A 27,944-nucleotide genomic window follows, 5' to 3' on the forward strand; every position below is an offset into this window, starting at 1 on the left:
TACAACACCATAGAAAACCTGGCTGTGCTGGACAGATGGAGAAAACACACCAGTCTCCAGTTTAGTATCTCTCACAGGTTTTCACAGGTCATTTCTGACCATAGGAATGTGTGTTCCTCCCCAGAACTCCATGAACTATAGAGCTGCCCTACCATATCAGATAGGACTCCCCTGGAGCCTCAAAGCTGACCAGAATCAGGTTTTGTCCATATTGTCAAGGCAAATATTTACTGGAAGCCAGGACTAATCCTGTCCTGGGTTCAGCAGGGGCCACCAAAGATAAAATTAAAAGCAAGTCAATCAACCATGCTGTACCCCATTTCCCATTCCCTTGACACTTCCCCCCGTAAAAAAAAAAAGAGAGAAAGACAGAAAGACAGAAAGACAGAAAGAAAGGAAAGAAAGATCCCTAGAGAAAACATGTTTTAATCTGATTGTGCTACCTGAATGAGGTAACTCTTTAATCCTCAGTAGACTAGCAAGGATCAATTTATCCCGTCAGTCTACAGCCCACTAAAGATTGGGGGTGAGGATTCACAGATCCAGAAGGCTCAGCATCTTGGGGAACACAGAGCCAGTTCTTGCTCTCTCTCAGCTTCAGCTTCTTCCCCCCTGCATACAAACTTCCACTGTCCACAGAATGATGTCCAGTTTCAAGAATCTTTGTTGGACCAGGATGAGCTGAGTGCCCCAGGCAGGGTCTGGTGCTCACTCATCTGCAGGTATGCCCAGCACTAAGCACAGCTGACGGCACATAAGCCGAATGGAGCTCAATGAAAGAATGGCAACCGAGGAAAAATGTAACCTATATAAAACACAGGTGCCATATGTGCAAGTCTTGACACAGTCTCATGTCAAAGTAAAAAAAATTAACTGGAGAGCCTTTTATTATATTTTTTAAATAATAAAATTTAAAAAATTTTTAATTTTGAGAGAGAGACAGCATGGGGTGGGGGGGGAAGGGGCAGAGAGAGAGGGAAGGAGGGAAAATCCCAAGCAGGCTCTGTGCTGCGAGAGCAGAGCCCATTGCAGGGCTTGACCCCATGAAACCATGAGATCATGACCTGAACCAAAACCAAGAGTTGGATGCTTAACTGACTGAGTCACCCAGGCACTGCAACTGGAGAGCCCTTTAAATCTTTGCCAAATTTCTCAAGGAATACCCCCCAAAATCTGTTTATAATGGAAAACAAACATATGAACTTATTATCTCACCTCCATGGCAGCTGCATCTCTCTCAAATTACCCCCAATTTTCCTAACCTTTCTCATTCCCTTCCTATGTCCCTTTCCACACACATAGCTTCCACTCTTTCCTAGAAGTACAGAGTAGCTGCTTAAAAACACAAGCTCTGGGGCTTATTTTGCTGGTTTCAAATTTCTGTCACCATTTAACTGGAGCAGGTACTTGGCATGTGATAAGTGCTCAACAAATTCAACCGGTTAATTAAACCCTGCTGGCCTCTCCAATATCTTTTTTTTCTTTTAACTTGGCCCCTTTTTCCATTAATACAAAAGGAATGTCTTATTAGTTTTCCAGGGCTTCCCAAACAAATTGTCACAAACTTGGTGGCTTAAAACAGGAATATATTCTCTCACATCTCTGAAGGCCAGAAGTCCAAAGTCAAGGTGTTGGTAGGGCTATGCCTCTCCAGAGCTCTAGGGGAGACTCTGTTCTTTCCTTCTTCAAGCTCCTATGGGCTGTCAGCATCCCTGGGTGGCTGCATCACTCCAGCAGCTGCTTCTGTCTCCACATGGCTTTTCCCTGTGCTCATCTCCTCTGCATGTTTCACCGGTGTTTTGTCATTGGATTTAGGGCCCACCCAGATAATACAAGATGATCTCATTTCAAGATCCTGAACTTAATTATTGTATCTGCAAAGACATTTTCTCTAAATAGTGTCATGTTCACAGGTTCCAAGGGGTCAGGATGTAAACGTGTCTTATTTGGCAGCCACGCTTCAACCGGTATGAAATGACCCTGGGTCCTTCCTCTTGTGGGTGGTGGGTGGGGAGAGGACTGGATATGCCTGTGATTTAATTGTTTTCTTTTACCCTTGTCATGATGATGATATCAAGTCAGCTGGCAGCATCAACTATTTGGAAACCCGGGATGAGTTCCTGCAGTTGGCCGAACATGATTCAAAGTGATCTTCAAGGACCATGAAGAGGTTCTGGAATGCCACGCCTGCCCAGTGGAGGAAGCGCTCCATAAGTTGCCTGTGGGGTTTCATGCAGGGACATGCAGTACCGGAAAGCACTGCAGCAGCTGTTGGGCAAGCAGCCGTCACAGAGGTACCGCTTCTTGCCAGGGAAGTTGACATTACAGCAGCCGTTCCTTCCTTTCACAAATGTATCCTAGCTCATCTGGGATGAGGTGCTTCTCTAGAGTGGAGTTCCAGTACTGGTTGCCAGGCAGACAGCTATGGACCAACTGAAAATGAACTTTCTATAGACTGTGGGGTCATGGTCTTGAACCTGGAGGACATTCTGATCTCTCATTGCCTTCTCCTCCTGCCTGAAGGTGCTGGTGAGGAAGTGGACAAGAGAGAGCCAGAAGACCAGGGCTAGCGCCCACCTCTTCCAGAGGAGCCGGCATCACACTGGCTGACTATTCAAATTATTGGATCGTTTCTGTCTCCTGAATGGACTCTGACAGATAGAACAGCTTCTGGTCATAGTCTTCCAGAGGGTGTGTGTGTGTGTGTGTGTGTGTGTGTGTGTGTGTGTGTGTGACATCTCTTTTATTGCACAATTAGCAATATTCTGTACAATGTTTTCTTTTTATTTAAAAATTTTTTAATGTTTATTTATTTTTGAGAGAGAAAGAAGCAAAGAGAGGGAAACAAAGAATCTGAAGCAGGCTCCAAGCTCTGAGCTGTCAGCACAAAGCATGATGCTGGGCTCACCAACTGTCAGATCATGACAGGAGCCAAAGTCTGAAGCTTAACCAACTAAGCCAACCAGGCACCCCAGTTTTCTTTTTTTTTTTTTTGACTCACCAATCATTGCATATCAGCACACATAGGTTTTTCTCATGTTTAACAGCTACATAGTATTCTGTTGTACAGATAGGTCATCATTTATTTAACCATTCTCCTACTGGAAAATTAAATTATTTCCATTATTTTCCCCCCATAAATACTACAGTAGTAGTCATTTTTTTGTTTGTTTATTGAGAGAGAGAAGGTGCAAGTGAGTGAGGCAGAGAGAGAGAGAAGACTCATGCTTACAAACCGTGAATTCATAACCTGAGCAGAAGTCAGATGCTGAACAACTGAGCCGCCCAGCTGCCCCCACAGTAGCATTCTTATTTGAGAGGTCCATATGCCCATGTGTAAGCACATCTTCTCTGAAAAACCACTTCCTGGAGAAGATTCTGCCTCTTAAGTTCTCTCCAAACTACCTCCATGCTTACTGCTTCCACCTTATTATAGGCATTCTTAGTAGTAATTTTACCACTAGGTATTTACTCAGGAAAACTAAAACAGAAGTCCCCACAAGAACTCTGACAGGAATATTTAGAGGAACATTACTCATAATCACCAAAATTGGAATTTTTTTGGAATATATTTAGTGTTTTTTATTAATTAGAATTAAGAAACCATTTTCCATATATTTTAATTTTTTAAAAAAATGTATAAAATTGGAGAAAAGCATAACCCAGGGAAGATTATGATCAGATATTTTGAAATAGGAATGCCTACACACACACACACACACACACACACACACACACACCTTTTCCCAGAATTTAAGTTTCTTCTCAAGAATCCATTATGGATTAAAAAAATTTTTTTAAATGTTTATTCATTTTTTTTTGCTTGCAGTCTTGTTACTTTATTATTATTTTTTTTCACAAATAGTTTATTGTCAAATTAGTTTCCACATGACACCCAGTGCTCATCCCCACAAGTGCCCATTCCCCCTCCCCTCCACATCCATCAGTCCTCAGTTTTTGTCAGCATTCAAGAGTCTCTCATGGTTTGCCTCTCTCCCCTTCCTCCACCATTTCCCCCTTCTTCTCCCCCTTGTTCCTCAGTTAAGTTCCTCCTAATCCTCCTATACATGCAAACATGATATTTGTCCTTCTCTGCCTGACTTATTTCGCTCAGCATAACACCCTCAAGGTCCATCCATGTTGCTACACATGGCCAGATTTCATTCTTTCTCATTGCCATGTAGTATTCCATGGTATAGATGCACCACATCTTCTTGATCCATTCGTCCATTGATGGACACTTAGGCTCTTTCCATGTTTTAGCTATTGTTGAGAGTGCTGCTATGAACATTGGGGTACATGTGCTCCTGTGCATCAGCACTCCTGTATCCCTTGGGTAAATTCCTAGCAGTGCTATTGCTGGGTCATAGGGGAGTTCTATTGTTAGTTTCCTGAGGAACCTCCACACTGTTTTCCAGAGGGGCTGTACCAGTTTACATTCCCACCAACAGTGTAGGAGGGTGCCCGTTTCTCCACATCCTCGCCAGCATCTAGAGTTCTCTGATTTGCTCATTTTAGCCACTCTGACTGGCGTGAGGTGGTATCTCAGTGTGGTTTTGATTTGTATTTCCCTGATGAGGAGGGATGCTGAGCATCGTTTCATGTGTCTGTTGGCCATCTGGATGTCCTCTTTGGAGAAGTGTCTGTTCATATCTTCTGCCCATTTCTTCACTGTGTTGTTTGTTTTTTGGGTGTGGAGTTTGGTGAGTTCCTTATAGATTCTGGATATTAACCCTTTATCTGATATGTCATTTGCAACTATCTTTTCCCATTCCGTTGGTTGCCTATTAGTTTTGTGAGTTGTTTCCTTTGCTGTGCATGTTTATTCATTTTTGAAAGACAGAGAGAACAGAGGTGCATGGGTGGGGGTGGGGGGGGGCGGACAGAAAGAGAGGGAGACACAGAAGCCGAAGCAGGCTCCAGGCTTCCATCTGCCAGCACATTTCCTGACAAGGGGCTTGAACTCCCTGACAACAAATCATGACCTGAGCCGAAGTTGGATGCTCAACCAACCTACTGAGCCACCCAGGCGCCCCTCAATTATGCACTTTTTAAAGGTAATAACATTTTCCTCATACTTGTGCCAAACTGGTAGCTAACGTAATAACATAAAAACAAATGAAGAAAATATTTTAATACATTATGAATTCCTCCTATATATATAACTTGATTGATCATTTTATTCTTGTAGCAGTTAACTGGCTGTATCAGGTGCTATCTCTGACATTTATACTTCTTGTATTAGTATATCTGTTTTCTTTTCCTGTTTAAATTTACATCCAGGTTAGTTAGCATATAGTGCAACAATGATTTCAGGAGTAGATTCCTTAATGCCCCTTACCCATTTAGCCCACCCCTCTCCCACAATCCCTCCAGTAACCCTCTGTTTGTTCTCCATATTTAAGAGTCTCTTATGTTTTGTCCCCCTTACTGTTTTTATATTATTTTTGCATCCTTTCCCTTATGTTCATCTGTTCTGTGTCTTAAAGTCCTCATATGAGTGAAGTCATATGATATTTGTCTTCCTCTCACTAATTTTGCTTAGCATAATACCCTCCAGTTCCATTCACGTAGTTACAAATGGCAAGATTTCATTCTTCTTTATTGTTGAGTAGTACTCCATTGTATATATATACCACATCTTTATCCAATCATCCATCGATGGACATTTGGGCTCTTTCCATATTCTGGCTATTGATGAGAGTACTGTTAGAAACATTGGGGTGCCATTGCCCCTTCAAAACAGCACACATGTATCCCTTGGGTAAATACCTAGTAGTACAATTGCTGGGTCAGAAGGTAGTTGTATTTTTAATTGTTTGAGGAACCTCCATACCGTTTTCCAGAGTGGCTTCCCCTGTTTGCATTCCCACCAGTAGGGCAGAAGAGATCCTTTTTCTCCGCATCCTCACCAACATCTGTTGCCTGTGGTGTTAATGTTAACCATTCTGACTGGTATGAGGTGGTATCTCATTGTGGTTTTGATTTGTATTTCCCTGATGGTGAATGATGTTGAGCATTTTCTCATGTGTCAGTTGGTCATCTGGATGTCTTCTTAGGAGAAATATCTGTTCATGTCTTTTGCCATTTCTTCACTGGATTATTTGTTTTTTTCGGTGTTGAGTTCCTTATAGATTTTGGATACTAACCCTTTGCAATATCTTCTCCCATTCTGTCGGTTGCCTTTTAGTTTTGCTGATTATTTCCTTCGCTGTGCAGAAGCCTTTTATTTTGATGAGGCCCCAATAGTTCATTTTTGCTTTTGTTTCCCTTGCCTCTGGAGCTGTGTTGAGTAAGAAGTCGCTGCGGCCAAGGTCAAAGAGGTTTTTGCCTGCCTTCTCCTTGAGGATTTTGATGGCTTCCTGTCTTACGTTTAGGTTTTTCATCCAGTTTGAGTTTATTTTTGTGTATGGTGTAAGAAAGTGGTTTAGGTTTATTTTTCTGCATGTCACCGTCCAGTTTTCCCAGCACCACTTGCTAAAGAGGCTGTTTTTATTCCATTGGATAGTCTTTCCTGCTTTGTCAAAGATTGGTTGGCCATTCACTTGTGAATCCATTTCTGAGTTCTCTATTCTATTCCATTGATCTGAGTGTCTGTTTTTGTGCGAGTGCTATAATGTCCTGATGATTACAGCTTTATACTACAGCTTGAAGTCTGGGATTGTGATGCCTTCTGCTTTGGTTTTCTTTTTCAAGATTGCGTTGGCTATTCGGGGTCTTTTCTAGTTCCATAAATTTTAGAATTGTCTCTTGTATCTCTGTGAAGAATGCTGGAGTTATTTTGATAGGTATTTCACTGAATATGTAGATTGCTTTGGGTAGAATTGATATTTTAACAGTATTTGTTCTTCCTATGTAGGAGCATGGAAGATTTTTCCATTTTTGTGTGTCTTCTTCAGTTTCTTTCATAAACTTTCTATAGTTTTCAGTGTATACATTTTTCACCTCTTTGGTAATATTTATTCCTAGGTATTTTACAGTTTTTGGTCAATTGTAAATGGGATCAATTCCTTGGTTTCTCTTTCTGTTGCTTCATTGTTGGTGTATAAGAATGCAACTGATTTCTGTACATTGATTTTGTACCCTGCGACTTGGCTGAATTCATGGATCAGTTCTAGCAATTTATAGGAATATATCCATTTCTTCCAGATTGCCCATTTTATTGGCATACCATTGCTCATCATATTCTTTTATTATTATTTTATTTCTGCTGTGTTTGTTTTGATCACTCCCCTTTCACCCTTGATTTTATTTCTTTGGGTCCTTTCCCTTTTCTTTTTGATCAAACTGGCAAGTGGTTTATCAATTTTTTTAATTCTTTCAAAGAACCAGCTTCTGGTTTCATTGATCCATTCTGGTTTTTTTGTTTGTTTGTTTGTTTGTTTGTTTCAGTAGCATTGATTTCTGCTCTAATCTTTATTATTTCCTATCTTCTGCTGGTTTTATTTGCTGTTCTTTTTCCAGCTCTTTAAGGTGTAAGGTTAGGTTGTGTATCTGAGACCTTTCTTCCTTCTTTAAGAAGGACTGGATTGCTATATATTTTCCTCTTATGACTGCTTTTACTGATCCCAGAGGCTTGGGGCAGTAATGTTATCATTTTCGTTGGCTTCCATGTACTTTTTAAGTTCTTGTTTAGCTTCTTGGTTAGCCCATATTCTTTAATCTTCAGCAGGATATTCTTTAATCTCCAAGTATTTGATGTTCTTTCCAAATTTTGTCTTGTGGTTGGTTTCAAGTTTTATACCACTGTGGTCTGGAAATATGCACGGTATGATATTATCTTTTTGTACTTGTTGAGGACATTTGTGTCCCAGTATGTGATCTACTCTGGAGAATGTTACATGTGCACTGGAGAAGAATGTATATTCTGCTGCTTTAGGATGAAATGTTCTGAAAATATACGTTAAGTCCATCTGGTCCAGTGTGTCATTCAAAACCATTGTTTCCTTGTTGATTTTCTGATTAGATTATTTGTCCATTGCTGTGTTTGTGATTAATTGATTTATATATTTGGGTGTTTCTACATTTGGAGCATAAATGTTTACAATTGTTAGGTCTTCTGGGTGGAATAACCCCTTAATTGTGATATAATGCCCTACATCTCTTGTTACACTCTTTATTTTTTTATTTATTTAAAAATTTTTTTTAATGTTTTATTTATTTCTGAGAGAGAGAGAGAGACAGACAGACAGACAGACAGACAGTGTGAGTAGGAGAGGGTCAGAGAGAGAGGGAAACAAAGAGTCTGAAACAGGCTCCATGCTCTGATCTGGCTGTCAGCACAGAGCCTGATGCAGGGCTCGAACCCATGAACCGTGAGATCATGACCTGAGCTAAAGTCGGATGCTTAACCGACTGAGCCACCCAGGTGCCCCTACACTCTTTATTTTAAAGTCTAGATCGTTTGATAAAAGTATGGCTACTCCAGTTTTTTTGTTGTTGTTGACCATTAGCATGATAGATGGTTCTCCATCCCCTTTTAATCTGAAGGTGTCTTTAGGTCTAAAACTGGTCTCTTGTAAACAGCATATGGATGGATATTGTTTTCTTATCCATTTTGTTACCCTGTGTCTTTTGATTGGAGCATTTAGTCCATTGATGTATAGCGTGAGTACTGAAAGATACGAATTTATTGCCATTGTGTGTCTTGTAGAGTTGGAGTGTCTGGTGGTGTTCTCTGGTCCATTCTAGTCTCTCTTGCTTTTGGTCTTTATATATATATAAATTATATATATATAATTTTTTTTGTCTTTTCTCCCCTCAGAGAGTACCCCTGAAATTTCTTGCAGGGTTGGCTTAGTGGTCACAAACTCCTTTCATTTTTGTTTGGGAAATTTTTGATATCTCCTTCTATTTTGAATGACAGCCTTGCAGGATAAAGAATTCTTGGCTGCGTATTTTTCCGATTCAGCATGTTGAATATATCCTACCACTCCTTTCTGGCCTGCTAAGTTTCTGTGGACAGGTCTGCTGCAAACCTCATCTGTCTTCCCTTGTAGGTTAAGGACTTTTTTCCCTTGCTGCTTTCCTGATTCTTTCCTTGCCTGAGGATTTTATGAATTTGACTATGATATGCTTTGTCGATGGCCAGTTTTTGTTGAATCTATTGGGAGTCCTCTGTGCTTCCTGGATTTTGATGTCTGTGTCTTTCCCTCAGTTAGGAAAGTTTTCCACTATGATTTGCTCACATAACCCTTCTACCCTGTTGTCTCTCTCTTCATCTTTTGGGACCCCTATGATTCTGATGTTGTTCCTTTTTAATGAGTCACTGGTTTCTCTAATTCTTAAATCGTGCTCTTTTGCCTTAGTCTCCTTTTTTTCTGCTTCATTATTCTCCATAAGTTTGTCCTCTATATTGCTGATTCGCTGTTCTGCTTATCCATCCTTGCTGCTGTGGCATCCATTCGAAATTGTAGCTCAGTTATAACATTTTTTATTTCATCTTGACTAGCTTTTCTTCTTTTACCTCTGCACAAAAGGATTCTAATCTATTTTCGACCCCAGCTAGTATTCTTATTATTGTGGTTCTAAATTCTGGTTTAGCCATCTTGCTTGTATCTGTATTGGTTAAGTCCCTAGCTGTTGTTTCTTCATGCTCTTTCTTTTGGGGTGAATTCCTTCATTTCATCATTATGAAGGAAGAAAAGGAATTAGTGAGGTAAAAAAATTAAAATTAAAAAATTAAAAATAAAGCACACCTAAAAATCAAATAAATGGTGCTATATTCTAGGTGTGTTTTGGTCTGGGTGTTGAAAGGAGCTTGATCAGTTAGAGAAAAAAGGGTCGGGGGGAAATGGAAAATATTTGAAAATTGACAAAATGAACACAGTGAAATAGAATAAAATGAAATGATGGAAGTAAAATACAGTTTTAAAAATTTGCAAAAAAATAAAACATAGAAAAAAATTAAAGAAAAATATTTTTAGTAAAAGTTGAAAATGAAAATAAAGTTTTTGTCTTTTTGTATTCAAGAAAAAGAAACAAAAAAGAAAAAGAGTTAAAAAAGAAAATTGAATAGACGGACCAGTGAACAGACTCAAATATGATTGAAATTACATTGTTTTCCCCTAGAAGTCTGACTATGAAGCATTTTATAGTCAGTAAAGTAAGCAGGCAGAGAGACTTGTTGTTCCTGAAGAATGGTTGGCCTAGTTGGGTAGGGCTTAGTGTAATGTCTCCATTCTCCACTATGTGGTGCTGCTTAGCTTACTGGGGTGGATTGTTGTGGCACTTGTTGGTGCATATGTGCATGCATGGGAGGGATGAAAATGGCATTACTCAGCTACCCAGTCTTTAGTATCAAACTCTTTTTATCCCAATCAGCAATTCTGCACCTATCCTTTGTCTCTGGCTTCCATCCACTCCTGGCTTTTAGACTGTCTGTGACCAAGCCTTCAGGTTGCCAGATGGCACCTACTCCTCAGTTTTATCACAGATGCGGCTATATTTCCTGACCCCTCACTTCTGAGGGACTGCAGCTTGACCCATTCTGACCTTCCAGGGGAGGGTCTCAACAAGCAATGGCTGGGTGCTGGACGCACCCAAGAACGTTTACAGGACCGTGCTACTGCTGAGGCCCAGAGACTGCGACTGGGTGCCTGCGACCCCAGAAAAAGCTCACGCAATCACGTAGCAACAGCGTTTCAGGAATTATGCAAAATCACAATACACTGTCTGGCACCAGGCTTCACCCTTAATGACCTTATTCCAGAACCAGCAAATGTGATTGTTCTCTGGGGTTCACTGGGGCCTTTGCCTGTGGGGTGGCTGTAGAGCCTCTACCAAATGTCCTCCCAGCAAGGGAATTGCATTTCCCCGTGTGGCCTGAGGATCCCCCGACCTCACTGTGCTCCTGGAGATTCGCCCTCTTCACCAGAGCACTGCCAGGTATTGCTAAGCTGCAGAGTTTCCCTTGTTTATAGAGTCTTAATGGAATTAAAATCCTCTCCTTTCCCCCTTTTTAGTTCAGTATCTGTGGCTGTTTCTACTTTTCCACTTTCTCTACAGCTGCTTTTAGGGGGTGGGTGCTTTTCCTGTACTCTCCCCCCCCCATCTCCATCCTCTCTCTGCAAGAAAAATCAGCTCCCTGCCCTCCACAGCTTCTCTCTCCCCCAGTTTACCTCTCCACACCGTGTACCTGCTGAGTTCTGTGGTTCAGGTTGTGCAGATTGTTGTGTTAATCCTCGAGTCAGTTTTCTAGGGGTACAGGATGGTTTCATGTAGATCTGGCTGAATTTCATGGATGAAAGACACAAAAAAAACTTCCATGCTGTTCCCAGTGTATCTGTTTTCTTGATCACCAAAACATCTTTCACTTTTCCTTTTCCTATTTTTTATCCATTCAATCTTCATGTCCTATTATTCTTTTTATTTACCTTTTTAAAAAATATTAATTTTTGAATGAGAGAGAAAATGAGCAGGGGAGGGACAGAGAAAGACAGAGAGAGGATCTGAAGTGGGCTCTATGCAGACAGCAGACATTGCAATGTGGGACTCAAGGTCATGAACCATGAGATCATGTCCTGAGCTGAAATCAGACAATTAACTGACCGAGACACTCACATGCCCCATTATTTTCCTTTTTTCTGAAGGGAGCTATATTGAGATATAATTTCTGTACAGTGAAATTCACACTTTCTAGGTACACAGTTTTAATAAATGTATGCAGCTGTGTAACCACCACTATGATAAAAATACTGTATAAAATATTTCCCGATTACCCTAGAAAGTTCCATGTGCCCCTTTGTAGGCAATTCCTTCCCATACCCCAGCACCTGGTAACCACTGATCTGATTTCTGTACCAATAGCTTTGTCTTTATCAGAATGTCATATCCATGAAATCATACAGTGTGTAGTTTGACTTCTTTCACTTCACTTGAGGCTTTTGAAATTCATCCATGTTGTAGTATCAGTAGTTTATTCTTTTTTATTGCCCAGTATTCTGTTTATGAATGTACAACTTATTTATCCATTTACTAGTCAATATTTCTAATTTTGGTGATTATGAGTTACGTTGCTCTAAACATTACTGTCAGAGTCCACATTACTGTGGACTTCTGTCTTAGTTTTCTTGAGTAAATACCTCGTAGTAAAATTACTGGGTTGAATGGTAAGTATATATTTAACTTTGTAAGAGACTGCCAAACCCTTTTTCAAAGTGGCTTGCTTTGCATCTTCTCCAGCATTTGGCCTTCTTTATTTCTGATGTAATTACTGCACTTGTCTCTGTAATGATCTCTTAGCTCAACACCTTCTACACTCTGGTCTGTCCCTCAAATGAGCCTCTAAAATGCCCTCCACTCTTTGTTTATTTATTTATTTATTTATTTATTTTTTAATAATTTTTTTTTTGTTTATTTCTAGGAGAGAGAGAGAGAGAGACAGTGTGAGCAGGGGAGGGTCAGAGAGAGAGGGAGTCACAGACTGAAACAGGCTCCAGGCTCTGAGCTGGCAGTCAGCACAGAGCCTGACGCGGGGCCCGAACCCACGAACTGCGAGATCACGACCTAAGCGAAAGTCGGTCGCTTAACCGACTAAGCCACCCAGGCGCCCCATAATGCCCTCCACTCTTAAGTTGTCTGATTTCCTTGGGATAAAGTCCGAACCCTTCAGCCTGACACACACAAGACTCCTGAAGTGCTGAGGTCGTTCCTCACCCACCCTCCCAGCCACATTCATTCCCACTCGGGCAGATGGACACTGGCTCTTAGTTAGAGAGTCGGCCCCTCTTTCCTAACTCAGTGCTTCTGGGTTGCCTAATGCAGTTGTTGAGCAGAGCATTTATTTGCTGCTTTGAATTCCCAGCATGAATACACTCTCTGAATTTTGGGTAGTGTTGGCATTTATCCAACTGAATGTGTCTACCGGGTACTTTTTTTCCAACTATTTTTTATGAAAAATTTCAAAAACTCAAGAAAGTTGAAAAACTGGTACAGTGAACACCCAGCTTCAATTCAGTAATGGTTTACATTCTGTTATATTGGATTCCTTTATATGTCTACCATACAATCATTCTTCCTCCCATCCCCCTCTCCCACCCTCTCTCCTCCTCCTCCCACTTCCCTCTCCCTGCCTCTCTCTTTCCCCTCTCCTCCTCCACCTCCCCCTCTCCTCCTTTTCCTCCTCTTCCTTCTTTTCTTTCTCCTTTTCCTTCTCTTCTTCCTTTTGCTAAACCATTTGCTAAATATATTTCAAATGTGTGTATCTCCTAAAAATTAGAACAACCTCTTCTATAACTATACCATTACTTTACCCAAAATAAATTTAAAACCTTTTCTAATATTGTCTAATACTCTCTGTATTCAGAGTTTTGCAATTGTCCTTAAGATATATTTCACCTCATTTTCCAAGCCAAGATCCAATTAAGCTTCATATATTGCATTTATCTACCAGTGAATGTTTAACTTTGATTGAGTCTCATTTTGCCCAGTTACCTGCATCTTAACCTTGGTGACTCAATTCTGTACCCGTCCCTTTAAGAAATCTCCCATGTACACCCAGCTCCATTCCAGTTCCTTGTGCCTTACTGTAGTCCCAAGAAGCCTATGCTTAAATCTACTGAAGATTTGACATTTTGTATCACAAACCTTTTGTTGAACTTTTCTGTTTCCCTAATTAGACTCTGAGCACAGTGCATCTTGAGGGCAAAAAAATGGGTGTTCTTTGCCTTCCTGTTAGATGACAATTGCTCGATATAGATTTAAAGACTAAATGATGGAATACAGTTCCTTGGTCCCTCCCTATGAAGAGCTACAACGAATAAATGGACACTGAGGCCTGGGCCCAGAAGGAAGAAGGAAAAGGTCATTTAAAACAAAGGTTTGAGAGGCCGTCCCAAATATAGAATACTGCTTAGAGAGCTTTGAATATGAATTGCATACTCCATCCCCTCTCTCAGTAGGTGAAACACTAGGTGTTTACCATTAATTAGAGATAAACGTAGAGTCTAGCAGCACCATACACATTTTTGGCCAGATAATTCTTGAGAAAGAATTATAAGCACAAAAATCAATGGCTACTGCAAGCCATTGGTCCATTTCTGTTTATACAGTAGTTCTACTGCTTTTAATGTGTTTTTAAGGAAACATCCACTCCCAGTGGGTTCCTAGATTGGGCCACAACTAATACTTTATGCCCCTACTTACTGGAGGAAATCACAGTTCATCCACTTTGAACTCCAGGATGAGGTTTCTCCCTGAATATTAGCGTATTCTGCAATTAAATTTTCATCTTTGTGGCAAACTTTTCTTTTTGGTAAACTTGTTTGAGTTATTTCCTTCTTCTCCACTTCCCATCATCTGTAGGATTACTTTCAGGATCAGACATTAACTCTGATTCCAGAGTGACTCAGAGGCTGCACACCAGGACTATTTTAGGTGGAGTGTTTCCTCCTGAGTCACCTTGTCCCCTGGTAGCCAGCATCCTGCGGATTTCCTCAGTGCTGCTGTGAACAGGAAGCCAGTGCCAGAAGCAGCCAGTAAGCACAGCAGCCAGTAAGCACAGCAGCCAGGGACTCTTCCCGGCTTCTGGAGGGTGAACAAGAAAATTTTGATTGCAGAAGAATTCCTTGGCAAGAAAATTGGGAGTTTTCTGGAGACAAATGGCTTCAGAAATATTTTTTTATGAGTACACATATGTTTTTCAGGAGGCAGGTTATAAAAGTGTTCTTAGAAATGAACTTAAGTAAATTTTATTTATTAACTTTGAAAGAGCAGAGCATGTTCTGGAGTAGGGGAGGGGCAGAGAAACAGGGAGAGAGAGAATCCCATGCAGGCTCCGCACTGTCAGCACAGAGCCCTATGTGGTCACTTAACTGACTGAGCCACCCAGGCACCCCTCCCCTCTTAACAATTTATCAAGTCTTCCAGCTTGTCATATTCTCTTCATTCACATCTGTCACTCTTACTGAACAGTCTTCTAAATGACACCTAGTTCTGCACCTCCTCAAGTCTTCGTAACTACCTGTGACATAAAAACATCACTGGAGACATCCTTCTGGGCTTGACTAAGATGAGAATATTAGCCATGCGAGTTGCCCTTCTGTGACCCTGTCTCCACAGCGGACATCACTAGTCTGTCTAACTAACCCGTCTGGCTTGTGTGTCTCTCTCCAACTGAAACCAGGGTGTCTTCAAAATAACATCGCAGGAAGCCACTACCAAGGAATCACAACATACAAATTCAAAACCCATTTGCAATGAAGAGGGGATTGATGCGTTGTAGTGTATCTGGCAAGGGTAGGTGAAGAGTCCAAAAAACACATCGAGTTCTTGGGCAAGTTTAAAAATTTTTTCTTAGATCCATTTATTTCACATGCAGAATGAGATTAATAATGCCTTTGCATTAGGGTCATTGAACTTATTTTTTGTTTTAATGTATGTCAGGGCTTCTAACACAAAACAGGATATTCATTAGATACTAATTTGTCATGATTATTTAGAGGGACACCGTGATTGGGGGTGAGCACTCATCCCAGACACTGAAATGTACTAGAAGCCATAGCACTAAAACAAGAGAGAAACTGCTCAATGATTTCTCTTCTCCATAAACTTTTTTTTTTTTAAAAAAGCTATTCCTAGTTACTCCTCTTCAAAGTACAAAATATGAACAGTAGAAATTTTTATAAAATCTCAACTAAACTCTTTCAATTCTTTTTCCCTGATCCTCTAGCTTCCCACCCTACCTCACCACTCACTCCCACAGCCACACCTTGTGTTAATCTGCTGGGGCTTTTATAACAAAACACCATGGACTAGGGATTTAAACCAAAGAAATTTATTTTCTCACAGGAATGGAAGACAAAAGTCCCAAATCAAGATGCTGACAGGTTTGCTTTCTCCTGAGACCTCTCTCCTTGGCGTACAGATGCCTTCTTGTTGTGTCCAGTGAAGGTCTTTTCTCTGTGTGTCTGGTTATCTCTTTGTGTATTTAAATTTCCTCCTCTTATGAGGACACAAGTCAGATTGGATTAGGGACCATCCTATCAGCCTTGTTTTAACTTAATTACCACTTTAAAGGCCCATCTCCCAAATATAGTCACATTCTGAGGTTATAAGATTTAGTGCTTCAACATAGGAATTTTGAGGAGACACAGTTCAGCCCATAATACACCTTTAGACTTTATCTTCATCAATTTTGGAAACATCTTAATCTCAAATTCCAGTATCCCACTTCTTGGTTTATAAATTCTATCTTTCCACCTCTTTCTCTTTCTGCTACCCCAAATCAGTAATTCTTCAACCACACTGGGACACAAACTCCAAATCCAACCTCTTTTTTGTTTTGTTTTGTTTTGTTTTGTTTTGTTTTGTTTTGTTTTGTTACTGTTCTTCACATTCTCTCATGTCCATACTTACTTGCCTCCTTTCTTGCACTGAGTTCCACAGTCCATCATTGTAATCACTCTTACATACATTCTTGTTTCCTCTGCCCCTCTCTGTTCATGGTACTTGCCTGGCAAAGTCCAAATCCTGGTGATTCCAGCTTTCTTTCTACTCTGCCTGCACCTCTGGAGGTGAACTTCACTAGAAAAAATACTCAATTATGATGCCTAGTCTTACTATAAATTCATGGCCTCATTGGGCCCTCCCTGCCTGCTGGTGATCCTGCCACATTGCTCTAGACTGTCCACCATCCTAGGCAACTGTTTCATACCTTTTTCTCTCTGTCCAAACCTTTAATACTCTCTCCCACTCTCATTCTTGGCTGATAAACCTGCTTCCTGTTTCACCGAGAATACAAAAGCAATCAGAAATTTCCACTACTTCCAATTCCATCTCTTCTGTCTTCCCTTTTGTGAGTACAACTGAAGTGCCCAGGCTGTTAAGACCATCCCCTCCATCTGTGTGCATGCTCCCAGCCCATCTCATTTACTCAGGACACTTTCCAACAATTCTCTCTTTTCTCTCTTGCATCATCAAACCCCACCTCTCCTCCCCCACTCCCAACAAGAACATGATCATCAGTGTACAGACATGCTATAATTCTTCCCATTAAATTTTTCCCCTGACTTCCGCTTTCCCTCCAGCTATTGCCTCATTTTTTTGCTCTCCTTGGAGTAAAACTCCAGAAGAGCTCCCCCTCTCTCTGTTTCCAATTTCTCTCTTTCCATTCTCTCATGAACCCTTTCCAGTTCAACTCCTATGTCTATCGCACCACCAGTTTCTCTTATTAAGGTCATTGGTGACCTCCATGTTGTCAAATCCAATAGCTAACTCTCAGTCCTCCCATATTACTTGCTATATAGGGAACATTTGACTCACTTGTTTACTTTCTCCCACAGCAGAAACTCAACTTCTAGGATAAGCTTCTGGTTTTTCTTCTAACTCACTGGACACTTCCCAGTATCCTTTGCTGGCTCCTCCTCATTCACCCAAATGTTTTTTTTTAAGATTTTTTTTTCATTTTTATTTATTTCTAGGAGAGAGAGGGACAGCGTGAGCAGGGGAGGGTCAGAGAGAGAGGGAGATACAGACTCTGAAATAGGCTCCAGGCTCTGAGCTGGCAGTCAGCACAGAGCCCGATGGGGGGCTCGAACCCATGAACTGCGAGATCATGAACTAAGCGAAAGTCGGACGCTTAACCGACTAAGCTACCCAGGCCCCCCGAGTTTCTCATTTGCCCAAATTGTATTCACTGGACTGCCCAGGACTTAGTCCTAGGGCCTCTTTTCTGTCTACACTTATTCTCATAGTGTCTTATGGCTTTAAATACCATTCAAATGCTGACAACTCTCATATACTCCATCCCACATCTCTCCCTTGAACTTCATATTTGCATATCCACTGCCTAATTGGCATCTCCACTTGGATTTTAATAGGTATCTCAAATTTAGAATGTCTGAAACTTACCACATCATCTTCTCCCTCCGAAACCTGCTCAACCTATTTTGTTCATTTCAGTTAATGACAGCTTCATTCTTCCAGTTGCTTGGGCCCTGAACCATGTAGCCTTCTTTTTTTCAAAAAATTTTAAAACATTTTTTAATTTATTTTTGAGAGAGAGAGAGAGCATGAGTGGGAGAGGGGCAGAGAGTGAAGGAGACCCAGAATCTAAAGCAGGCTCCAGGCTCTGAGTTGTCAGCACAGAGCCCAATGCGGGGCTCCAACTCATGAACCACTAGATCATGACCTAAGCCAAAGTCAGATGCTTAACCTACTGAGCCACCCAGGCACCCCCCCCCCCACACACACATAGTCATCTTTGATGCCTCTGTCTCTCTTATATCCAGTCCAGTCTGTCACCAAATACTGTTGATTTTGTCTTAAAAATACATAGAGGGGCACCTGGCTGGCTCAGTCAGTAGAGCATGCAACTCTTGATCTCAGGGTTATGAGTCTGAGCCCCACATTGGGTGTAGAGATTACTTAAAATAAAATCCTTAAAAAAAATAAATGCATGGGGTGCCTGGGTGGCTCAGTCAGTTGAGTGTCCAATTTCAGCTCAAGTCATGATCTCATGGTTCGTGGTTTGAGCCCCACGTTCGGCTCTGTGCTGACAGTTCAGAGCTTGGAGCCTGTTTCGGATTCTGTGTCTCCCTCTCTCCCTTCCCTCCGCCACTCGTGTCTGTCTCTCTCTCTCTGTCTCAAAAATAAATAAGCTATAAAAAAAAATACCTGCAGAATCCAACCTTTTCTTACCATCTCTGCTTCCTCTGTCATGGTCTGAGCCACTGTTATCTCTTACCTGGGTTAGTGACATGATTTCAGAACTCATCTCCTTTCTTTCATCTGGATGCTTTACAACCTATTCACAACATAGCAGCCCTGGTGAGCCTTTTAATGTGGCAAGTCATTTTCCTACTCAGAACTAATCTCAGATGTTAGTACTTTTCCCCTCTTACACTTGGCTCCAGCCCCAGTGGTCTCTGCCAGAATTTACTTCTACCTCAGGGTTTTTGCACACTTGCCATTCTCTCTGACTAGAATGCTTTCCCCCAATTTCCCTGCATGGCTCACACTCTCCACTTCCTTTAAATCTTTACTCAGATGTCATCTTCCCAGGAAAGTCTTTCCTGACCACTCTGTTTGAAATGATATCCGCAACCCCATTCTTGGCTCTCCTAGTTACCCTTTTCTTGATTTATTTTAGCCACACTTATCATTACCTGACAAGCTGTAATTTTTTTTTTTTTTTATTGTTAGTCTCCCCACAGTAGACTGTAAGCTCTACAAGGGCAAGGATTTTGGACTATTGTGTTCATGGAGCCATCTCTCCCCACCTCTTAGAACAGTGCCTCACACATAGGAGGTGCTCAATAAATATTTAGCCAAAACTGTTGCTCTCCCCATCATCCCAAGGGTTCTAGTAAATATGATTTTAGTTTGCTTCTATGTCCCTGGGGAAAAAAATGATTTAATGACAGGACTTTGTGATGTACTTTGCTGGAAAACACTCTACAAAGCAAAACAAAACAAAACAAAAAATCACATTCATCAGGGGGTACCAAGAAATCTCCTTGGAACTCATCATAGAATAAGACTGTTAGTTTCTAGGTTTGTTTTATTTGAATCCAAAAGTGGTTCAAACATTGAGATGTTTGAAAATAAGTACTGTTTAAATTTAAAATTTTAAATTTAAAATTATTTACATAAAATAAGTTTTTATTCTTTTGAATTAAAAGTATGTGTATTTTAGAATATCAATACTTTCTGGAGGATACCAACAAATTGATGTAAACACTCTGGGATGAAGAATTTAAGAGCTCATGATACAGATACTCTGAGTATCAAGAGAGGATAAGTAAACAGACTTTACTTCTGATTTCTGTACTATTTTGACAATTATTTTAATTTTTTTTTTTGAGAGAGAGTGCATGCATACAAGCAGGAGAGGGGAAAAGAGAGAGGGGAAGAGAGGATCCCACGCAGGCTCTGAGCTGACAGCATTGAACCCCATGGGGGCTCAAACTCATGAACCATAAGATCATGACCTGAGCTGAAGTCAGATGCTCAGCCAACTGAGCCACACAGATGCCTCATCTCTTTTTATTACTACTGATGGCTCCCATTTATTGCTTATTCCTTCTATATCACTTGACATGTGATATAATCTTGTTTAATCTCCACATTCCCATTTCATAGATGAGGAACTTGAGGCTTAATTAAGTTGAGCAGAGTTCTGATGTTACCAATAGAAAAGGGTGGCAGTGAGGCCAGACAATCCTTGAGTTCCTTACCACCATTGTCTACATCATTTTTTTTTTTAGCATATTTGTTTTTACAAATAGTTTATTGTCAAATTAGTTTCCACATGTCTACATCATTTTTAACATATTAGTGCCAGAATTCCTTCCCTTAATCCTTTCCTCATGCCATCCTAATTAGAGAGGATCTGTGGCTCTTTCAATTTAAGGCAATCATTTGGAAGGGAGAATTCTTAAATCCTTATTTCAAACTTATTGCTGATAAAGACTTTATTAAATTACCCCAATTCTTTTACCCATTTTCCTGAGCAGTAAGAAATATATGAATTTATTTTTGTTATTATTTTTCAGAGAGATAGAAATAACAGGAATGAACTCTTGGAAGGAAAGCTTTACCAGTATTTGGTAAACTCACCAACAGCACTATCTTGTTTTTCTCGCCCACCAGCCTGTCTCTTTCTTTGTCCTTTTTGTGGCCCCTGCAGGTTGAATAAAGCTTGGTGATAGTGAGCACAAAATAAAGAACATTGAATAAAGGGCTGATATATAAAGTCAGGATATTTGAACAAGCACACCACATACTAGGCTATAATATAAACTCTCTTGTTCACTGTTGGATGAAATTTGCCAGATTCAATTCCAACCCCCCACAGCCCCAACTTCCTTCTTAAAATTATGCTTAGGGTTAAGTCTTCAGTGTTGTAATCCAGAGGAAAATGACTTATTTTAAAATGCAGTAAAAACACCACATTCCTTTGGCACAGGATGAAGACCAGCTCAGCTCTTCAGCCGTTGTTCATTGTCTATTGTTCTCCCAACAGTAAACCACTATTTCATACCAAGAGATTGTGAGCTGCAGTTCTGGCTGAGTCCTGGGCTTCTCATGAATATGAAGTAAAGAAAGGGCTCTGACCCAGAAAGTGGTAGGTAATCTCAAAGAGGAAAAAAAAAAAAAAAGGACAGGTAGGAAGAAAATTGGGCTCTATGTAATGCTACACTCTTGAAATCTCCTGCAGGTTCTGAGCAGGGTAAAATGGGGTCTCGGAAATGTGGAGGCTGCCTAAGTGGTCTGCTGATTCCGCTTGCACTTTGGAGTATAATTGTGAATATATTACTGTATTTCCCAAATGGGCAAACTTCGTATGCATCCAGCAATAAACTCACCAACTACGTGTGGTATTTTGAAGGAATCTGTTTCTCAGGTGTCATGGTAAGTGTGACTTTGGAGACCTGGGATTACAAAAGGGGGTGTATTTACTAAAAAACTGTCTTGTTCCTAGCAGAAATGATGAATAACAGAAAAGTCATTCTACTAATCCTGGGTTTGGGATTTGGAAGATGGTGGGGGTAGAAAGGCAGGTAGTCCGTGAGGACTTGGGAGGGAAGCTTTGTTTTCGGTAAACTGCCCATTTATGCAATGCAGGAAATTAGTCTGATTGAAAGTTTGTGGGATGCTGGCCTGTAGAAATACTATGTCCTCATGAGCCCTGTGTGAGGGTTTAAGCTATTTAATTTCCAGTGGCATTGCTCTTTTCCAGAATAGCTTCTATCTGCCCTCATGATTTCTCTAGATTGGAGAGGTATTGAGATCGTGTGGAAATAGCAGAGATTTAGAGAGACAAATTTGCGTTCAGATATAAGCTCTGCCATTTGTGCCATGAGAACTTGAACAAGTTACTCAGTGTCTTTGAGCCTCAGTGTCCTATTTGGAAAATGAGAGTAATGGAATTTACTTTTTAGGATAATTGTGGGGATTTGATAAAATCTCATGAATGAAGGGCCCAGGATGGAGGCTGATACATCATAGGAAGTCAGTGAATATTATGATTATAAATACTTGATGATGGGCCATATCATCATGAAATAATCTGATATTTTACCCCTAATAATGGAGCATGTTTTTGAAAACTAAATAGAATTATTTACAGTAAGAATCCATGAAAGTTTTCCTGATGACTTTGTGCTCTTTAAAAACAAACTGACAGTAAATCATGCTGGCAACTGAGAGGAAAAAACACTTTTCCTGATCATGTCATTTCTAAAAACAGCACATTGTGCACTGTAAGCTTATCATACCTTCAATAATAGAAAAGAAAATGCATTATAGTTTATCTTTACATCTTTGTGGATGTTTAATTACTTTAGTATTTGAATAGCTACGATGAAACGCAGTTTTCCTTTAGTTACTACTTTGCATAGTAAGTTAATCAACTTTAAAGTATTAATACCTAATGCTATTAAAGTTGCTATGTGATAGGTACATAATGAATGTTTGGTGATCAGACTATAAATAGATGAAAACCTTTTGGAGAAGATTTTGATATGCTATATTAAGATCCATGAAAATGCCTGAAAATTCATTCTGAGGAAATAATGCATAATAAGGAAAGAGATGCACAGATATTTCTGGCAGCGTTATTTACAAGTAAATAATTAGTAGGAGCACCCTAGCATAGAATTGGCCAAGTAAATTGTGGTATATTCACTTCATATGGTGATGAAAATTATAATTTTGAAGATGGAAAATGCATATTATTTGGTGTTAGGCAAAAAAAAGATACAAAAATTGTGAACAAATTACTATTGCAACTATGTAAAATATACATGTGTGGTAAAACATAGAGTAAATACCTAAAAACACGTGAGGGTGGTAGGATTTGGGGTAATTTTCCTTTATTATGCTTGAGCCCTGTATTTCTGTTATAGTTTTACAATGAAAAAAGAAAGCAGTTTCTCTTTCAACATGGGAAATGCCTGTATTTCTCTTTTGACAAAGGGCTCCAGGGTCTAGATCTAATGATTTCTACTAATATTGGAATGAAGCCGTTACTATACCTGATATACCATGCCTTCTCTCGCCGTTGTTTCCCTCAGTATGTAATTGTAATAAATAGACCAGTTGCAAGGCATTATTAAGATTAATGCCAGAATCTACTAAACTCTGTGATACCTAATGGTGTTGAAAGGAAGAGAATATGGGACTCTTTTGTTTATTTTCCGTGTAAAATTTAAAACACGAGAAAGAACTTGTTCTCTATTTTCCATGGTGAAGGAATTCTTGAAAAACATTATTGTTACTGCATTGAGTCTTTTTAGGAGAAAGAAGAGGAATTAGATAAATAAATAAACAGACAAATGAAAGCTGAAGGAATTTGGAAACTGGAATTGTTGAGTACACATAGTAAAATAGCAATGAATTCAGCTTCAGGATTCAAGTCCTAAATGTTGAGAGTGAAGGATAGGTGGAGAATTTGCCAGAAGCAATTCACGGTCCATACCATTCTCAAACCAGGAACTGTAACAATAAATAAACCTATGTTCTTTCCAGAGTTTAAGCCTTTGGCTTAAGATACCAAGAAAGGGAAGTAGATAGAATACATTGAACTCTCCCAGCCTGTTGGCTTGATAGAGACAAAGCACACTAAAAAATTTGAACCTCAGATGGTTTGAATGCTTGGGGAAATTAAACTGACTTTACTTTGAATTAAGACATGTAGTTTCAATTTCTTTTCTTTTTCTTTTTTAAATACTTTTTATGTTTATTTTTGAGGGGGAGAGAGAGAGAGACAGAGCATGAGCATGGGGGAGGGGCAGATAGAGAGAGGGAGACATATAATCCAAAGCAGGCTCCAGGTTCCAGCTGTCAGCACAGAGTCTGATGTGGGGCTTGAACTCAAAACTTGGGAGATCATGACCTGAGCAGAAGTCTGATGTTCAACAGACCACCCAGGCATCCCAAGACATGTAGTTTCAGATTAAACATGCCTCTCACCTCCATTTTCAGAGGGCAGTAAATGGAGAGAGGCTGGCAAACAGCAAAGTCTGGTGAATGATTTTCCTTTGACCTCCACAACTGAGTGAGTGAGAAATGTGGATTTGCTGCCCAGGATGGTATTCCCATGTCCATACCGTTTGCTGCTTAATCATTAGCTTTTGATAACTGATAACCAGGATAATAATAGCTTACGTTTATCAATCACTAACTATAAACCAGGCTCTATGTTCAAAATTTTACATACATTACCTTATAACAACCCAAAGAAGTGAGTCTTCAGAACCATTTTACAGGTAAGGATTCTCAACTTCACACTGCTAGGAAATGGCAGATGTGGGATTCGAACCCAGGTCCACTTGACCCCAGAGTCTCTGCTCTGAATCACTGTGCTCTGATTATGACTAGTATTCCATTTCTGATATCTCCTCTTTCCTACTACAGATGCTTATGGTAGCAGTAGTTCTTCTTGTACTGGAGAATGATAACAATTGCAAATGTTGCCAGAGTGAGAACTGCAGCAAAAACTACATGGTAAGAGCAATAGTACTTTGAGGATGGTTGAGGGGAGCCCTGGCCCACTCAGAAACATGAAAATATTGACACTATTTTACCCTCTCCGTGATCTTTTCAATTCAGAACCCAAGTTTCCTCAAAAAAATTATCTTCCATTTTGTTTACAGTCTTTCCTCCACCTTTGTCCTGCTGGTGTTCTTCCAGAAGTTCAGGATTTAAAGATACATGAAATTAGAAAATAATACTACCTTTTCCTAACTGGTTTTCTGTGAGTTTATTTTTTTCCCTTTTTCTACTTTATTGAGAACAAATTTGCACAAATAAATGGCATGCGTTAAAATTGTACAATACCTTGAGTTTTGACAGCCGAACATACTCATGAAGCCACCATCACAATCAAAACACAGGACACTCCCATCAGCCCCAAGAGATTCATCTTTGACCTGCTTCATGTCATTATAGATTAGCTTGTACTCAATGTAAATAGAATTATGCAGTATCTGTCTCTTGCATCTGGCTTCCTTCAGCATAAAGATTAGATTTATCCATGTGTTAGGTATATGTGATGTACATTTTTTGAACTGGGACTTTAAAAATAATTTAAATAGAATCAAGAGAGAATAATACAACCAAATTTTCTAAGCCTGTTCTCAACAGGCAGGTGGTGGGCTCCTACATTTACATCATTCTTCTTCTCCTCCTCAAGGTTAGCTTTGAATCTTATTTGTGTTGCACTTTATAGTTTTTTCACACTTACCCAGTGAATTGGATTATTGTTACCCATACTTTATATGAGTTATCTGTGGCTCAGAGAGAACATGTGATGTGTTAACTAAGAAAGACTTTACTAGAGACCTGGTAGGCGTATCTTGCAATGGTGGTTGCCCACCTTGGCTGCACATTGCAATCATCTGAGGGCTTGGAGCTAGAATCCAACCCCCAGATGACACCCTGACCTAGTTGGTCCAAGGTGCAGTCAGATTTTAATGTGCGGCCAAGATGGCATGGCTGGCTTTCTTTGACAGATGCTTTTGGACGACTAAGTAGCTGTTCAATTTAGAACTGTGCTTCTGGAGGAGAAGAATTGAAAAACTGAAATGTACTCTGTGCACATGCATGCACATATGTGTTATGTGCATGTGTTTTCTTAACCAACTGACTCGAGCATTCCCCATAACTGCTGGCATTATGCTTATGGAAACACTTGTAAAATGGGTTAAGTGAAGCAGTAGATTCGGGTAAACATGGACCTATGATACTCAGGGAATCTCTAGAAAACAAACCATGTGCCATTAAGTTTGTAATAAAAATAAAGGTGTCCATTTTGCCATGACTCACTTTTAGCATCTCCAGCACAAATGGATGTTATAAACAGTGTGGAGTCTGGACAGGGTCCTATAATCAAATTGAATAAGATGGCTAGCATCTCAAAAGAAAGAGCAGGGAGAAAGGAGGGAGGATTCCCTGGATTGCCTACCTTGGCTCTTTCAAAGTAGGCTTTAGAATAGGGTCCCAGTTTATATGCCCCCAGGAATCAAATACCTGGGGCATATCTTTTCCTGAAAAGAAAAGAAGTGAGCCTGGTAGGCATTAGAGCAAGATTTCTGTTTAAGGAAGAGAGGAAGCCATTACTCAAGTCCAGCCAAAGTTATCAGACAATACTGGACAATGTTTCTCAGGTTTCAATATGAAGTAGAAATATGGAGTTTTATGTAAAACTTCTCAGTTATGTTGGTAATTGATTCTCATTTAAATTAAATAAAGCACATCTTGCAGGCTAAATGTGTGTCTGCACCGGTTTGCAACTGCTTGAAGCTATGTGATGGAAATTGATTCACTCTACAGTTGAGAAAAAGTTTTCCTCAAAAGTTTCCTTTCTCCTTAACAAAAACACATCTCCGTATCTCTTTATTTTTTAACCAAACTACATACCTTTTTTAAAAAACCAAAATACATCCTTCTTTTTTTGTATAGAATTGTTCCCTTATTACTTCTAGAAGTTTTATTTTATTTTTTAGTAGTTTTAATCACATATATTCATTAGAATTCTTACCTTTTAGAAACCTTAATTTCAAGGGAAAACCAGGAAGTAAACAATTGTGAAGTGTTCTATATCAACATTCTGTTGATTGGCAAATTCATGAATATGCTATTTCATAATTTCTAAAGCATATATATCCTCATAGTATGATTTTTCAGTGTGGCACAAGACATATACTCACAGACCCAAATATCTTTAGTTCTTCCCTAATAGAAAGACAAAAGTAGGTAAACTTATGTTCAGTAAGCAGTGTTTCAGTAATTTATTTTTTTGGAAGTGATCTACTTATTCAATTGATTTCCATCATTTAACTTAACACAGTATAACTTGAAAGTTTCAAGGTAGCAAAAAAATTTTGGAAGCTAATTTAAAACTAGTGTAAAAAAAAAACTAGTTACACTTCAACAAGTGTAACTTGTTGAAAAATTCACTATTAAACTTTTAACACACATGTATTTAACTTGCTCTGAACACTTAGATTATTTAGATTATTTATGAAAATTTCCTGACACAATAGACAAAGTTAGCTATCATTTGAAGTTATCTTTCTTGTTGATAAACTTTGTAAATTATGTATAGTAGGCAAGCATCAAACACCATAGAAATGAAACACCTATAAAGTTAAACATATGTTTTATCTCTTTCTCTCAACTGCTGTACTTGACATACATTCAGCAATTTATTTTTACTGTAGACTTTGGTTTTAGGTTGAATTTATAGTTTTATATTCTTAAACACATAGTAGAGATAATATACGTTTCTTTGACTAGTAATCCTAGATAGAAAAAAATTGTATGATTGTATTATGTTTAATGATGACAACTCTAAAGATATGCTTGTTAGGTTTTTTTCACCAACAATTTTAAAACTAGGTTTATTTACTGAAGATTATCCTAGATCTTGTGAACTTAATTTTTGTTTAGTCTCTGTGTTTCTGAGAGTTTTAAGAATACTTAATTTATATGAACACTCACTTATCTGTACTCCAATCTCGCTTTTGAGAGATTTTATAATTTATTTTGGTAATATCATCTGAAGGTAGGAAAATATCACACATCTGTAACATTCATATATAGACATAAATAAACATATAGACAGACACAGAGATCTTCCATACTTTGTTTTGACACAGAACTCACTAGTTTATAAATGAGTCCATATTATGTTTCTGGTAAAACAAATTATGGCTACCAATCCAGATGGCTAAAGCTTTTTACTATTATTTGTGGAGAAGACTGTTAAGATTTTTATCTACCCTTGACAAGTCATCTTATGAGGTTGGTGGACTGGATTTTGGGGTGAAGGAGTTTCTATAGCAGTTTGGTTTTTTTTTAAACTCCTCCCTCCCCCACACTCCTTCAGTCTCAGGCAATTGTGAGCAGTGTTTTAATTATCTCCTGGGATGTTTACATTTCAAAGACATGGTAAGAGTTATAGCTCCTAGAGATGCAGAATGTAGATTTCCTTTCAG

General features: G+C 39.4%; 1 protein-coding gene across 3 annotated transcripts in view; it reads left to right on the plus strand.

The window, feature by feature from the left end:
- Positions 1–27,944, plus strand: part of TM4SF18 (transmembrane 4 L six family member 18) — a 40,400-nt gene that overhangs the window by 536 nt on the left and 11,920 nt on the right. Inside the window, exons 2-6 of one of the 3 annotated variants that reach the window (XM_039240981.1) lie at positions 1,914–1,967; positions 2,079–2,294; positions 20,966–21,067; positions 21,161–21,354; positions 24,361–24,450. In XM_039240981.1, the coding sequence (XP_039096912.1) occupies positions 21,178–21,354; positions 24,361–24,450 (267 nt within the window). In that variant the 5' untranslated portion in view covers positions 1,914–1,967; positions 2,079–2,294; positions 20,966–21,067; positions 21,161–21,177. Of the gene's footprint in view, positions 1–1,913; positions 1,968–2,078; positions 2,295–15,144; positions 15,238–20,965; positions 21,068–21,160; positions 21,355–24,360; positions 24,451–27,944 lie in introns of those variants that run through there. The other 2 variants (XM_039240982.1, XM_039240983.1) reach the window with 2 other exon arrangements.

This window comes from Hyaena hyaena, unplaced genomic scaffold (assembly GCF_003009895.1).
Source record: "Hyaena hyaena isolate Hyena2069 unplaced genomic scaffold, ASM300989v1 scaffold_186, whole genome shotgun sequence".
Lineage (NCBI taxonomy): Eukaryota > Metazoa > Chordata > Mammalia > Carnivora > Hyaenidae > Hyaena > Hyaena hyaena.